Source organism: Echiichthys vipera, assembly GCF_963691815.1.
Source record: "Echiichthys vipera genome assembly, chromosome: X".
NCBI lineage: Eukaryota > Metazoa > Chordata > Actinopteri > Perciformes > Trachinidae > Echiichthys > Echiichthys vipera.
The window spans coordinates 9,020,296-9,036,237 of record NC_139825.1 but is presented as its reverse complement, the minus strand read 5'-3'; the positions used below and the strand labels follow the sequence as shown (position 1 = coordinate 9,036,237).

Sequence of the window (15,942 nt, the reverse complement as noted above, 5' to 3'; positions counted from 1 at the left end):
AGGACCACTTACCTTTTTTAGGTAGAAATTGTGGTCCAACCAACCACTTCTACGAAGTAAGGTTCTGTGCAGTCTTACGACTCTAGCACCACATTTGGTAAAACAAAAACAAAAATACAGGAAAATATTGTGTGACAGAAATTACAATTTACATGTTTTGGGCTTTAAAACACAAGAGAAAACACATTCTTTATTATCTGACCATGCAGCATGTTCAACTCTGGGAACACAGACAGGTACACTATGGGTTAGCATGGGTTAAGCATGAGGCTGCTTTTTGCCTATTCTGGGAAATTAATGACTAAACCCTGTGATATGAAATGATGTGAGTGCACACAAGAGACACTATTGTCTTACATGTGCAACACAACTTGGTTTGCCCTATATATCCTGTTCTCTAAGACAAAGTATGACCAATTGTTATTGTTTGCATGCATGCTGTTGAAATCTTGTGATGACAAGTCTGAAAAAAGGCTTTGTTTTCATCTATAGAGACGTCACCCAGCTGAACGCTGACTTGTGTTTTCATACGGTGTATTCATACTGCCCTCAGCTCTGGGTCTGTCTCTCTTCCAGCCTTTAGAGAGCACATTCCTTTTCCTGCAGGAAAAAAATACTTTGAGAAAATTGAACCTTTGTCTGCTTTAAACTTTGTTGACCAACTTTTCCAATAACATGTTTTTGTAAAAATACCTAGTCATTCAAGAGAGACCAGAAATTGCATTATTTGACAAAGTAGAAACATTCAGCTCAGGTTTTACAATATATTGTTTTATTTTGTGTTCTCAACATCATCACAGTACTAGTTTTACATCAATAGGGGTTTGTCTACTTAGAAACAGGATGTATAATAAAATAAGAGCACTCCTCCCTTCCCTTTGACTTCAAAAGTGGGCTGTGAGTGTGAGATAACACGAGCGTCTCAGGAAATAAGTCAGAAGCCGTGTCAACTGTGTAACAGCTGTCTGTTCATTTACAGATCCTATGATAATTCAGTCTTGTCAGAGGCAGAGAGGAGCAGTAGATGATTATGTAAATATCAGAGAGGAGCAGGAATGCACCTTCAATGTAACTGCAGACATTGAGCAGTAGTAGTAGTAATAATAGTTATAATTATAATTATTTACAGGCTATTTACATAGGTTTTCTCATTCTTACTACCCACCCACCCTTCAAATGTTTCCTCCCTTTCAGAGCCTCTTCGTCAAGTTGCATTAGATTCCCCCATATGGATTTGCAATTTCCACATGCAGTAATACTGCCATGTCATTAAACTGTACAGTGGAAATAGAGGCAAAATGCATGCCGGAATAGAATGACTCAACTTTAAATGAAAAAACACACTAGGCCAGAAATCATCTACATGTAAACAAGCATCAATCAGAGAAATCAAAGCTACTATGGGAGTTTAGGTGCTACTTAAACACGCTGCTCAATAGAACACTTAAAAAAAGAAACAGAAAAGAAAAAGACACGGTAGGCATCAATGGCATGCAACAAAGCACCTCACGGGGAATCTGAACAGGGTTAGGATTGATCAGTTTTCTGAAGGAACTAGTGGGTTGTGACTGAAAACATTCTAATTCAACCAAAATTCTGGGAACCGCCAATATTTAACATAGCTGGGTTTATTATTCCATAATATCTAGTTGGTAATAATACTGGTCTGAAGACAGAATAAGGATTAAATGCTGTTATTGCTGTTTATTTGACAGATCAGTGTCAGATATTAGATTTAAGATGAATAAATAAGTATTTAAAGGTAGTATGCAGCAATTTTGGGTTAGTGTTGATGAACACACAGCACTCAAAAATGGCCCCTCCTCCTCCGGCTCACAGACCCAGAGAGGGGCAGATGTTTATCTGTGCGCTTTATATTTACCACCTTCAAGCTCCCCATATTACTCAGAGGATTATCTCCATGAAATTCAGAAAGAAATTCTTAACTTCCAGTCACTCGGCTCTACATTGTTATTTGGAGACTTCAATGCCAGAATTGGCAGAGAAATTGATTTTATTGATACATATGGCAATGATCATTTTGATGCACTTTACCAACCCTTTGTTACAACACATAGGCATAGCTATAGCCCTGGGATTATTATTATTATTATTATTATACATTGCTAATAGTAGAACATGACCTGGGCAGGTTTTCCTACTGCTCTATATTGGGAAATAGTGTCATTGATTATGCAATCACAGATATCTGTCCAGAAAATATAAATACATTCACAGTCTTGCCACAACCTTCCATATCACACTCTTTCTGAAAAAAACCCATACATGCCCCGATGACAACCTGTTACCTCTCACTGAAAAGTCTCACTGACTACACCAATTCATTTCGCAAAACTACTGTGCACACTATGCTTGATTTTGAGTTTTTTAGTTTTCTCTACAATCAATACCTGCTAAACAAAGATAGCATAAATTTGGCCACTAAAGATTTGAATCAGATATTTATGAAATTAGCAAAATAGTCTAAAATGATAAGATCAAATGCCAAATGAAATAAAAAAGCAAGCCAAAGAACAACGATTAGACAATGAATGTTTCCTCCTCAGAAAGCATCTAAGAAAAACAAGTCAAGAAACAAGAAACATAACGACTAACCTAGGGTTTTCAGGCTAACCCTAACCCTGAAAACCAAGAACTGCACCATGAATACCACATGGCCCTTAAAAAATATAAGAAAATTATCAATCAATAAAAGGCCAAATATACTGAAGACAAATGAATTACAATTAAATAGGCAATAGACTCAAATTCTTTTTGGAACCGATGGAAAAACATAATCCAACCAATAATAAAAATAGAAACATTAAAATTCATAATGGCAATCTATTTCCCAAATTTATATCTAAATCCAGAAAGTGGTGGTTTAAACACACAGCAGATATCCACAATGCAACAATGCAATAAAATACAACCAAAATGCTTTGGATGGTCTAATTATGATTGAGGAACTACAAGAAAAACTTGCAAATCTTAAAAATGGAAAGGCTTGTGGCATTGACAGTATCAGGACAGAAATGTTGAAACACAGTAGCAATAAACTTAAACTGGCCATACTCGACTTTAATAACAATGTGTCCCTGACACTTTTTAATATATATATTGACGAAATGGCAAAACTACTTGGTTATATGCAGATGACCTCTTACTTTTATCACAAACAGAACAAGGAATGCAAGGATATCTGGACATGATTATTGTGTAAATTGGGCAATCAAAGTAAACCTAGATAAAACCCAAATTGTAATATTTCAAAAGAAAGCAAGATCACAATCTAAAAAGTATCAATTCACTTTGGGAGAGACACTGAGTCACACAATGGAATACACCTAACCTGCCCTAACCATCACTGCTTCGGGATGTTTTATTAAAGCTGTGAGTTCACTGGCAGATAAAGCCCGTAGAGCATATTACAGCATACAAAAAGTCCTATTCAAATTAAATCCCCCAATCAAGATCTGACTTAAAATGTTATTATTATTATTGAACCAATCCTCCTAAATCGAAGTGAAGTTTGGGGTGCGTTAATTAAACAAGAGCACTGGGACTCAAACCTTGTTGAAAAAGTGCATCTTGAATTTTGTAAAAAAAATTTGTAAAAAAGAGTCCCCAGAAACTGCGCAAACCACTGCTGCAGAGCAGAGCTCGCCCAGTTTCCCCTCTTAATTAAGATCAAAACCATAAAATTTTGGAACCACTTGATAGAGTCTGATTTAGACTCATACCAGCACAGGGCACACTTGGAGCAGCAGGGCTTTCTGAACCCAGAAAATAATACCTGGAACAGGATAAATGAGGAAATCAGATCAAGAAATCAAAATGACACGACAGATAAAACAAATTGACAAAGATAATGAAAAAAAAATATTGCAAACAGTGGAAAACAGAAACTCAAACAATCAATAAATTTGCATGTTATAATTTACGGGACAGAGAATTTCAATTGGCCCAATATTTAACCCAAATCCAATCCCAAATTCAATCACATGAAGATAGGCTATTAGTTTGACCTGCTCCACAACAGCAGCGCTTGGCAGTGCAGCGTTTACCTGCAGGATTAGCTGGTGGTGCAGGCAATGGGTACCAAAAAGTGCTCAGTATCCCCTAAAAAGGCAAACCCTTACAAAGTACAGACTCAGTGACCATAAACCTAAAAATAAACCATATAAAACATAAAAGAGAATGACTAAAAATAGCAAAAATAATTTGTGTCCCCTGAAACAGGAGAAGTAGAGACAGAAACTCACTTTCTCACAAAGTGTTCAAAATACAAAGAAATTAGAGTCAGATTATTTCCTGAATTTACAGAATTCATCAGCTGGCAGGAATATATGTCATTACATGTCACACATCAAGAAATGTTTCAATGTAAGACTGCTTCTTGTTTATGTATGTGTTTATTCTCATGGCCACTTAATTATTATATAAAAGTTTATTATCATGTTATTGTTTATTATTTTACACACACACTCCTACACAGAAAATTGCATGCACACATGCGCACGCACACACACACACACACACACACACACACACACACACACACACACACACACACACACACACACACACACACACACACACACACACACACGCACACACACACACACGCACACACACACACACTCCTTTTTTATTTTATTCTTTATTTCATTATCTATGAAAATAATATTCATTTGTGAAATGTATTGCTGTTTTGTTTCAGTGAATCTGTAAGCTTTGGCAACATAGTCTTTGTGACATTCATGCCAATAAAGCAAAATTTAATTGAATTGAATTGAAGTGAGAGAAAGAGAGAGACAGAGAGCAGCGGTGGTTGAGTTAGCTAGAGAGTGAATGAAGAGAGGGAGTGATGTTAGCGAGAACAAAGCCATAAAAGAGGAATAGAACATTATTCTTTGATTATTTCGCAGCAGTTACATTCTAAATCAGAAATAAAACACATTCACGCCTCCACACAATGGTGTGGGATGGTTACCTTACACAGCAAATGGATTCTTGCAATATCACAAGATCACGCGAAGAATCGTGTGATCACGTCTCACAGAAATCCACCTTGTCAGGTTTCAAGTAATGCATTGTGTTCAGAGCCATGGTGACCAGGCTAATCGGCATCCTGTGAGGAGCTCCAGATAGGTCTGGCTCTGTGAAACCACTGCAGTTACAGACAACACCACAAACTTCAGGTGGGTCATAGAGGGATTACTTTTTTTTTGGGAAAATGCTGCATATTATACTTTTAAGAACACTGATCTACTGGATATCACTTGAAAACAGTTTTGTGCGAACCACTGACAAACAGATGATATATATGAATATAATAGAGTTCCATTCATTATACTCATAGCTTTCTGTCCATTATCACTTTGATTTCTAGATGATCTGTCCAGTACATCTTTCGTCCCACCTGCTACCTTTCCCCTCACAACTGTGATAATGCCCAGCTTTAACTACTGTATGTTGTACACTAAAGATCCAGTAAACTACTGTATATGGATCAGGGAATGATACAGATTTGGTCATCCTCTGGAGTGACACAAATACATAGTTGACTTCAGTTAGCTGTAATTGAAGAAGTCAAAAACTATTCTACCATTACAGTTGACAGTTGTTTAAAAGTAACACTGATATAGTTTTGGAATACACAAGAGTTAAAAAAAATAGCCTTGAAATACACTGTTACATGCAGTTACTTTCTTTGCAATTCTTTATCAATGTGGAAGGTCCAGTCCCTTTAAATCCATGTGGATACTTGCACTTCACTGAAACATTGAGGAAGAAATGACAAAGGACGTTGGGGGAAAAAGACACTGACAGAAGGGAAGTTGCTCTCAGACAAAAGAAACTAAATACATATTGCACATTCAAATAAAAAAAATCCATCTCATAGTCTTTAAGCAGATAAAGACTTATTCTGCCATTGATATCATCTAAGTAGAACAAGTGGTGTGTGTATCACTCTCAACAGAAAATATGCTCCAGCATACCTGCCCCCTGTCTCTGCTCTGCACACACCACAGATACTGTGCATAGGATGGCTGGGAGTTATAACCAGCCACCCCCATTATATGTCAGAAAGAGGATTGATATAAAACAGCCATTTGTGGTGAGTGAAGCATAAAAGTGCTACCACCATCACAGAAGGATCATTTTTGATTTCTGTGCTGTGGCATCCGTGTGGCTCCGAGGAAAATTCAGATGGAGGGAGTAAACAGTGGTGCATGACGTGTTCGTTGCTCAAGAGAAGCACAATGAAACCAAAGAGAGCTGAGAGCTTTCACACCAGGGGAGAAGCTTTAACAATAATGTTGCTGTTTTCCCTGCTACACAGTTTGCACAGACTCCTTCAGCTTCCATGAAAAACCTGATAAACCTCCTCCTCCTCCTGCAGCTTTGAAGAATCCTACCGGGTTGCGGAATAACATATAGAGCATTTCATATTGATTATTGGACTCTAAAAAAGTAGTTACAAAAATAAAATGATGGCGGACAAGCAGCCAGCACTGAAGGGCGGTCAGATGAATCTGTTTGCTCAGCAGCTTGTCGTGGCTGCTTTTTACCAGAGCTGGAGAGACAACCAAAGACGAGTGCAGTGGATGAGACTGTGCAGACTTGCACACCGGCCTGCAACATCTTTAAGAGAGTTCTAACTCAAAGGCAACCATATACAGTAGTATTCCAGCTTACTGAATTGCCTAACTAACAAAAGCTTTGACTGGTTATTTAGCAGTGAAACTATGCTACCTATGTGCCAGTATAATACTGAGTTTTAATTTATGCCTTTTGTTCTGTAATAATTTTAACAAAAACAATTGATATTATTTTACAAAATACTATCCACAGTATACATAAAGCAATTGTTGTGACTGAATAAATGCTTCAATAATTGGCACATTTATCACTGCTAACATAGATATCACAGTGCACTGTGAGCTACCGCTACATTAAATACTCATACAGCTGCTGTACTGCTGAGGATGACTGTCAGTCTATCTGTGTTCGGCAAAACCACCCTCACACTAGATAAAACCTCTTGGATTACTATTCACTTCTGTAAAACACTAGTAAGCAAGATATTTGATCATGTTCCTTTAATTTACTGAGGAGAAACAGTAGTTGTGGTCTTTGTGCATGCTCTTAAGTTGATTTATGCCACTCTTGAGGCAGGCAGACATGACTTGTGACCTGAAATGAAATGAAAGGAGCAACCACAAAAGGAAATGTGTTTATGTTGTCTGGCTTTACATCCCCAGACCAACAATACACAGTGAGTCCATCTTGTCAGCCGAGAGCCTCAGAGTTGAAATCAAAGTTCAGTCAGAGAGCCCCTACAGACCTCAGACCACTGTACTGATGCCACTGTGCTTGGGCTTGGTGCTGCTAGGGGCCTGGGAGGGTGCCGGAGGTGGGCCGTGGTGGTGGGGGCCATGAGCAGGGTGGGAGGAGTGCGCCGAGTGGCTCCCATGGCCGTGCTGTGCATGAGGGTGAGGCGGGTATGCTGGCTGCTGGCTGTGAGAAGGGGGTGGTTGGTACTGGTGCAGAGGTTGCTGCAAGTGGGCCGGCGGGTGGTAGTGGTGCTGGTGATGGTAAGGCGGGGGGTTCTGGGTCATGTGGCAGAACTGGCCGTGGTGAGGGTGCATGGAGGCTGAAGTGTCTGTCTCGGCCCGGGCCGTGTGGTGCAGGTTGGCAGGGTGAGGGGTGTGAGAGATGAGGGTGGGGTGCAGAGGCTGCGGGGTGGGGCTTGGGGACTTCACCCGCCTGGTGCCAAATAAAGATCCAAGCAGTGAAGAGGAGTTGGGCAAGGCCTGGCTGCTGTGGCGGGACAGGCAGTCTCGGCTGGAGGGGGTTCTCCGCCGCATGTGAGGACTGCTAATGATAGACCCCTGTAAGAGAGAGGATCAGATCAGATTACAGAAATACAGCACAAAGTTTACTCTTGCTTGGTGAAGATTCAGATTTCAACATTAATTTAAAGGTTATGTGTGTAACTTTTTACATATATTAATTGTTTTTTCGGGCGAACGGGTTGTAACATAACTTAAAGTATAATTCCGGCGTAAAATCATCTCATGGTAGAGTCGCTAACAGCTGGACGTGGCTAACACTGATTGGGGCAGTATGGTGAAGGCATTAAAATGTCTTTTTTAACCACTAATACTGCTCAAAATAACACCAAACCTCTGCAGTAGCATTTGAAGAGTCCCTACACGATACACGCTCTCTGAGTGTGAGCAACGTGATGCTGACTGCAGTTCACTTAATTGCCACCGATGTCGCTAATAATAAGGGTTTTCTGAAAGTTAACTTTAAGGGCCACACATCCCCAAGTGGTTTGGGCATTTGCAGTGTGCACAACCTTGTTGAATTCTTCCCACAGCAGGACCACCTACATGACCAGCCACAGCTCATCTCAAATCTCACATGATGGCTTGTGTTGCCTTGGGGAAAAGCTTGTCCGTTTCCTTTTCCAGTTCACTGCCTTTGTTTGTCCATCCATGCCAACATCTCATGGTCGACTCTCTTTAAATGGTTTGGAGGCTCAACTGCTTCTAACTCTTCAGACTCTCTCTCTCTCTCTAACTGCTTATGCTGTTGTGAATTCCTGCCGCTATTATATCTGTTTTCCAAGGTAACAGGAGCCTCTTTAATTTTCATATGCCCCCACTGGAGATTTATAGAACAATGTGAAGCTGCAGCCTGTAGGTATACAGTACATACACTTGTATGCAGTACAAGTAAAACAAACAAAAAGACATCATAGGATTACTTTTTATTAGGGCACAGTTACACAGAATAACAGATTAAAGAAATCAAAACAAGGGTTATGTTTAAGAAATGAAACAAATCTTTCAGAGCCATGCATGACATGCAAACTAAACTGTTAAAGGGACGGTTTGGATATTTTGAAAAGTGGTTGTATGAGGTACCTATCCATAGTCTGACTGTATTGCGTCCCCAGTATCGATTAGTACTAACATACAGTAGAAGCTAAGAAATGTACTACTGAAAAAATCAATATCATATGCTATATTCAGAATAATTTCAGTGCTTTACATTGCCGATAACCCTTTCCTTTCCACTGATTTAGCATTTCTAGGTGGCTAAAATACCTTTTGCTGCTGTCCCGGTAAACAGCAGTACATTGCAATGCTTCTCTTGGTACTCCTGCCTGCTTCTCTTGCTAACCTCCATCTGCTGTGGTAACACGCTGACTATTGTTTAGTACCTCATAACCCCACTGCAAAATATCTGAAGGCAAAAACCAAATACAAATTGTAGTCCCTTTGCTACACAAGAAAAAACAAAACAAACAATTTTGATGGTGGAGTACGGAGGATGAGTTGAGGAAGAAGCTGCTCAGTCTGGTGGTATGACAGCTGATACCTCTGTATGTCTTGCCAGATCGGTGAACAGGCTGAAACTGGAATGCGGGTATTGTCTTTTAATATCCTTTGGGCTCTGCACGGGCACCTCACCTCACTGATATCACCAATGACTTACTAGATTCAAAAGACATAGAGTGTTGAGGTATGATGTTCTAGTTTTTTATTTGTTAAAATTGTTACTTAATGTGTTTGACTACACTAATAAGAGCAGTCCAACCCAGCAAAGACTTCATAAACATCTTAAGGATTTATGATATTGTTGGATTATCAGACTGCTTTATATGCTTTCAGTTGTATACTCATGTACTCACTCACTGTCATTCATTGCCCCTGGATTATTTTTCTTATGACATGGGAATCTTTTTTTTAAAGGACCACAAAGACTGTCAAGATGAGGGTAAATATTTTTTATACATCCTGTTTATTACATGTAACTTTTCATAGTACTAGCAATCTGTGAAAATTCTAGAACTGCCAACGGTGGTGAAAAGAGGTTAAATGAAAAACCCAAGTGGATATGGAGTGAAGGTTATTCATTCATCTTTACACTCTGTGTGGGTGCTGGTACAGTGAGTTTCATTTTATATGTTGAATATTGATAAATTAACTAGTCTCAGAAACCAGATGATACAGGGACCAGTGCCAGCTAATCTAAAGACATATTATGCTTTCACCTATTTTCTGTCATATACTGTATGTTACAATGTCAGATGTTCATAATAAATACAGCCAAAGCTTTAGATAATGAGGTAAACATATGTAAAAGTAATCCCTGCTAGCAAAAACCACAGATCTCAGACCATCCTGAACTCTCCGTTTACAACAGTTTTTACTACTCTTGGCTCGAGGGGATGTCAGTCCATGACAGATTTCTTTATATAGTCGTCTGCCCCAGGAACCTTACTGCAGTGTTTACATCAGTGGCTGTAATTGTGAGGCGGAGCCTCAGAATCAAGAACACCTGCGGCTGTGGTTCCCGGTGTCTACAATAGATGGCTTGCCAGTCTACTGTGGTCTCTCTCCATGCCACCAGCTGGAAGCTCGGCCCTAGTCACTTTTTGCTTTTCCTTTTGTTTTGTGTTATGGTTGTGGTTCTGTTCGCATTTATTTCTTACTTTGTAAATAAATTCACATTTATTATTGATCCTCCGTCCTCCGTTTGGTTGTTTTGTTCTGCGGGCCATAACAATTTATAAAGAGAACTGGATACAACGTTGGAGGCGAAGTCCTGTTTATTCCCACGAAAGTTGCTCAGTTGTGCATGAAGCCAAAAAAGATCAAGTCGCATATGAATGATTACCAGGATGATCTGCACTGCTTTCCCATCATGGAGCCCATAGAGCAGGCGCACCACAGGCTTCCCCAGCCGAGTCGTAGCCTACCTAGATGTTCCCCACTTTGTATGTGACCTGTTTTTTATTTTCACAATCAGTGCCAAATTCCACAGCAAATAGGTCTATGTAGACCCTAACACTACCCTCTAACCCTGACCCTAACCGTAACCTCTAACCCTAACAAAATGTTGAATTAAATCACTGGAGGCATAAGCTTATGCTTTGGGTCCTATGGGTAACATAGGGATGACCCCGTTTACAATACATACACTTCTACATTTAGCTACATAAACCTGGTTGCTGATGTTGTTAATTTCTCCCCAATTTAGAATCAGATTCCTGCTGCAACATGTCTGGTTGTGTAAGTTTTGGTTTATAAGCCTTACTTGGTGATTTTCACGGAAGAAAGTGCTGCTATTTTCCGTTAAAGTGCTTACTACATGCTAACGTCCGGGAAAGCTGTAATCGTGGTTCTGTTGTTGTTCATTTCACATCTCTCTCCCTCTGGAACATGCCTGGTTGCGTAGTTTTAGAAGTCATAACATTTTAGAAACAATTTAGAATCATCAACAATTGAGTCAAGCTTACTCGGCTAGCCACATGAAGACAGACTGCCTCCCATCTTGTATTTTTACTGCCGTACACTACTAGCTAAGTGTGACAATAAAAAAGGAAAGGGGTGGAACTTCTAGTGAAGGTCAGGGGTCAATGAAAGGATCAGTGTGAGTCGGTCACATCAAACTGCATGAGCATGCAGGAGCTGAAAGCACAGCCAGGTTCACTTTGAGTGAACCAAAAAGTTCAAACTCTAACCCACTACACAAGACTCAAAAGTGAAAGTCTAACATCAACACAGAGCAACCCTAATGTGAGTCAGGAGTATTATTAGTCGTGTCATGCTGTGTACATCGAGGGTTAACATGTGTCAACCACAGCGGACCATTCCCGTTCAGCCCAATGCATGCACAGGTATGAAGGTGCACACAACAAAAACATCACCAAAACAGGAAACAAAACTCAAAACTACAAAGAAACAAAAAACAGAGACTTGTGTGTTCATGAACAACGTAAAGTCAGAGGACAGCCCAGCATCAGTTGCGTCCTACTTACTTCCATATTGCTGTCTAGTGATCCTGCACTGCTGCGTCTCCCACGCTTGCCTGCCCAGAACATGTAACATGACAGATTAGACACGCCTGGTTAACACGTGAAGGTGCACATATCCCATCTGTCTAGTAGTACGGAAGGGACGCTAGCACCTTAAGGTGACAATAGTGGCTCATGACTAGGAAAGAAAGGGAAGAAGCAAGGCACTGCTACAACTCCACAGCAAGGTTATCTACAGGGATAACCTAATCCCAAAGATTTCTACACAGCAACTTGAGGCAAAGCTGGCAGGAGACCCCCCCCCCCCCTCCAGAAAAGTCTTGCCATATAATGCAACCAAACTCCACGCCTCCAGTTTCTATCTGAGGCATCCTGTGCGTAGTCCTTTTTCAAATTTGGAGTCTCCAAACCCAAGCTGAGATAGAGGGGAACAGGAAGGAGTCCTAACTCAGTTACAGTTCCCTCGTCTTAAAGTCAGTGGGCCTTTTGAATAGGTTTTTGCTTCGGTTCCTTAAATTAGGTCTGAATTAAGATTATCTGACTGAACAAAACATGTAGGTATCATACAGTTTTGCTCACAACAGAGTTTATTTTCTGCAACAACCCAAAATCCAATAAACCAATATAAAAATTCCATTTACTTTTTCTTTGGGTTGGTCTACACAAATACAGTATGTCATCCCTGCAGCTCTCTTATACCCTGATCACATCACTATGACATCATCAGGGTTATTTTCTTAGATGTAACAAAGCTCCTCCAGAGCCACAGAAGACTTTATAAATGTGCTTTGAGTAAACCTCTCTGTAAAATCGGAGTTCCCCTCTAAGGGTCGAGGCAACTGTGCGTCATTTTTATGTGAACAAAAACAGACAATAAATGTTGTTTATATGAACTAACTGATGCACAAACAGCTCCTGAAAAAAATATAGGCCTTCAAATTCCAGATGGGCTCTGCACTGATCACTGCTTTACTAGTCAGTACCCTGTGCTGAGGTCACTGAGTGTGTTTGTTCACAGCAGCTCTGCAGTGTAGAGGCGACTCTCTACACCTTGTCTGAATCAACTACCCAACATGGATTCCTCTTACCGCTAAGACGCTCAAATTGATCACAGTGACATACATAGCACTGCCTCCTCCCCCGCCGGATATGCAGTATTATTAGTTGATAGTAAATTACACCTGGGCCTATTAGCAAACTCTCATCTCTATATCCTTGCTTCACTGGTTTCATGGCTCAGAGGGTGTGTTCACTAAGGGTCTACTCACACTTACCATTCGGACCATGCCTAAGCACGATTCACGGCTATAGTCTAGTTTGTTTGACCAGTGTGAGTACAACTGTTCTGTGTTTAAGTGCAGTACACTTCCCGGCCATGGCACAGTTGAGAGAGGTGGGCTTTAGTAAAGCACGAGTGCACATATACCAGCACGAGCATGCGCACATGTACGAGCACGAGCATTGGCGGCGGTCCTGAGACTATTTATATACAACTGTTCCCCGCATCGAACAAGATGCGGCCGAGGGATTCACGGTGGTCTGATGTGGAGGTGGAGTGTTTAAGGCAGATTTTGTTAGATGAAAATATTCAAAAGCAGTTAGACAAAACAGAAACTCTGAGGGGTGATGATGTAATATATAATGTATGACATAATCAAAACGCAAACGTGCTGTAATGTGAGTGCACGCCGGGCCGCAGGAAAGGAGGGAAAGGGGACAACCATGCTAAAGCACGGCACAGATCATCTGGGCCAAGTGTGAGTAGACCCTAAGACACTCAGTCGCAGTTGCCACGCCACAAATCACAGCTGTACAGGAACGGGAACTCAGCTTCTTCCAAGTTTACCAAATCAATCAACATCCAAAAGGAGTGAACAGTATCATGCCAGCATCCAGCTTGGTATTTACTATACTTTTTCTAGCAGGGGGATGAGACACGAGATAGTATGTTACCATGGCAACCCCTGATTTTACCTGCATCTGAGAGGTCACGTAAGGAGCTGCTGAGGGCGCTCCTCTTCAAACCTTCACCAATGGCGTAGCTGTCATCAAGGCTTGCTCGGCTCAGGTTGCCGTTGCCTGTCTCCTTCTTTAACCCTGAACTCTGGGACATGCTGGGCCTCACCAGCCCCTTCTGCTTTTCTAGCTCAGCTGTGCAAAAGACACATATACAACATTGAAATAATCCAGACTTGTAAACTTATACTTGAACTGACATAAGAATAGTTTGCTTAGAGGATGGATAATTGTTGAGCACAAATATCTAGAGGAAAACATACAACTTTTGCTCACATTCTATCCGGTACTTCTCCATCTCTTGGACTTCAGCAATAGATTCTCGCAAATCGTCTGTAAACTTTTTGCGGTCCTGAGGATTGGGTGCATTGAAGTTGATGAGGACTTTGATGTCAGATCCGGGAATGGCTGAGGTTAGACGAACTCCATTGGGATAATCTAAAGAGTGACGATAGCAACACTTTAACTCAAAATAGACAAACGACCACCTATGCTGGGTGTAGGGTGTCAGGATGCTTCATAGGAAATGTTTGTGTTGTTTGAACATTGAACACTGTCTGAAACCTGCTCCCTCCATAGCTTTCTGATATCAGAATCATCTGCTGTGAATGTTATCTCTCCTTTCACTGGCTGTTATCAGTGGTTCTAAGCCTCATAGATATGAGTTAGATGGTGCCTGCTACACCTGCCAACACCTAGGGAGAAGTCTATTCACACGGTAATGGACACCATTAGGGCGGAGTCCCATTGTGAATTGTGAAAACAAATGTTACTTGTTGAATTAAGGCAACAAAACCACGATCAACAACTATGGTTAAGTTTGGGAAAAATATTGCGGTTTGGGTTGAAATACTAAAGAATGTTACGGGAGAAAGTTAACTTAAAAAGTCACATTTAACTTTTAGTTTCACATAGGACACAAACTCTGCTCTCCTGGGTGAAAGTCGTGTTTGTTTGACCCATGCTACCACCATGACAGTTTTTGGTCTTTTTATACTTCCTACGATTGTCGCGCATAACATTACATCATCTTACAGCACCGTGGTTGAGCATTTGAGAGCGATGTGGAGGGGAATCCAGATTATCATTAAAATAGTTAACCTTCCTATTGTGCCAACTAGGAGGTAGAGTACTGCCTTATATCTGTGGTAGCAATAACAACTGATAACACCCTTTCAATCAATAATCTGATAATGGCAGAATCAGCTGTCAGAAGCTGGTTCCCCCCTGCCTTGGAGTGCAGTCATTCTGAGCAGGCATAAACATTTTGCCTTCAGACTTGTTCCTGTACAAACCAGTTTGCCTGAAGCATACTCACACCTTTAGAAATGGCTTAATCAAGAGTCTCATAGGCACTTACACTGATTCTCAAAGAGCAGCACTTGCATGCCATAAAGTGAGAAGGACTGCCGGAAGCTGTACGTCACAGAGTTCTTCTTCTTTTGGAAAATTTTAGTAACCTGTGAATAAAGAATGGCATATACTGTAGTTTAGACTCTTCCAGTGAATGTCCAAGTGTGTTGTCAGTGTGCTGGAAGAATAATGTCTGCCTTACCACTAGCAGGTCATTAAAGAGGAAGATCTCCCTTTGGTGCACGCCCAACTTTTGTGGTTTGTTGGGGTCTGGCACTTCGAAAAGTCTGCAGTAACAGACCAGTCTCCGGTGGGGTAAGGATAATACCTGCACATACATTAAAGCATCTTTACTGAGTACAAAAATGTACATATAATATAATAGATTCCATTATGTTTGAATCTAGAAAGTCTTTGGTTAATTTCAAAATTTTTCCACTCAACTTGACTTCTATAGACGACAGAAAGAGTAATACTTACACAGCCCAGACCGTGATGTAATGAGCCAATCTAGGGAATGAGACATACATTCAAGAGTCATTTCACAGGGATCAGTGAACACATACGGGAACATTGCAGTTCACGATGCATCACAGAAAAGACATTCCAGGTAATGTTCGACAAGAACAATGGGCCAAATTTAGAATCAGGGAAAGTAGTTTTATGGATCACAGAACAAACATCTACGGGTTCCTCACAATCCATCTTTTAATATTGTATGCTGAGTT

At 40.6% G+C, this 15,942-nt stretch overlaps 1 protein-coding gene across 4 annotated transcripts in view; it reads right to left on the bottom strand.

Annotated features, from left to right (window-relative positions):
* Positions 1–6,985: 6,985 nt before the first annotated feature.
* The window catches only part of iqsec1b (IQ motif and Sec7 domain ArfGEF 1b), a 345,135-nt gene continuing 336,178 nt past the window's right edge, over positions 6,986–15,942 (bottom strand). For 3 of the 4 annotated variants that reach the window (XM_083939507.1, XM_083939509.1, XM_083939508.1), the window contains 7 exons: positions 15,695–15,724; positions 15,417–15,542; positions 15,222–15,321; positions 14,138–14,299; positions 13,820–13,996; positions 11,849–11,898; positions 6,986–7,901 (listed from right to left, as the gene is read on the bottom strand). In XM_083939507.1, the coding sequence (XP_083795633.1) occupies positions 7,356–7,901; positions 11,849–11,898; positions 13,820–13,996; positions 14,138–14,299; positions 15,222–15,321; positions 15,417–15,542; positions 15,695–15,724 (1,191 nt within the window). In that variant the 3' untranslated portion in view covers positions 6,986–7,355. The remainder of the gene's footprint in view (positions 7,902–11,848; positions 11,899–13,819; positions 13,997–14,137; positions 14,300–15,221; positions 15,322–15,416; positions 15,543–15,694; positions 15,725–15,942) is intronic. The other variant, XM_083939510.1, reaches the window with a different exon arrangement.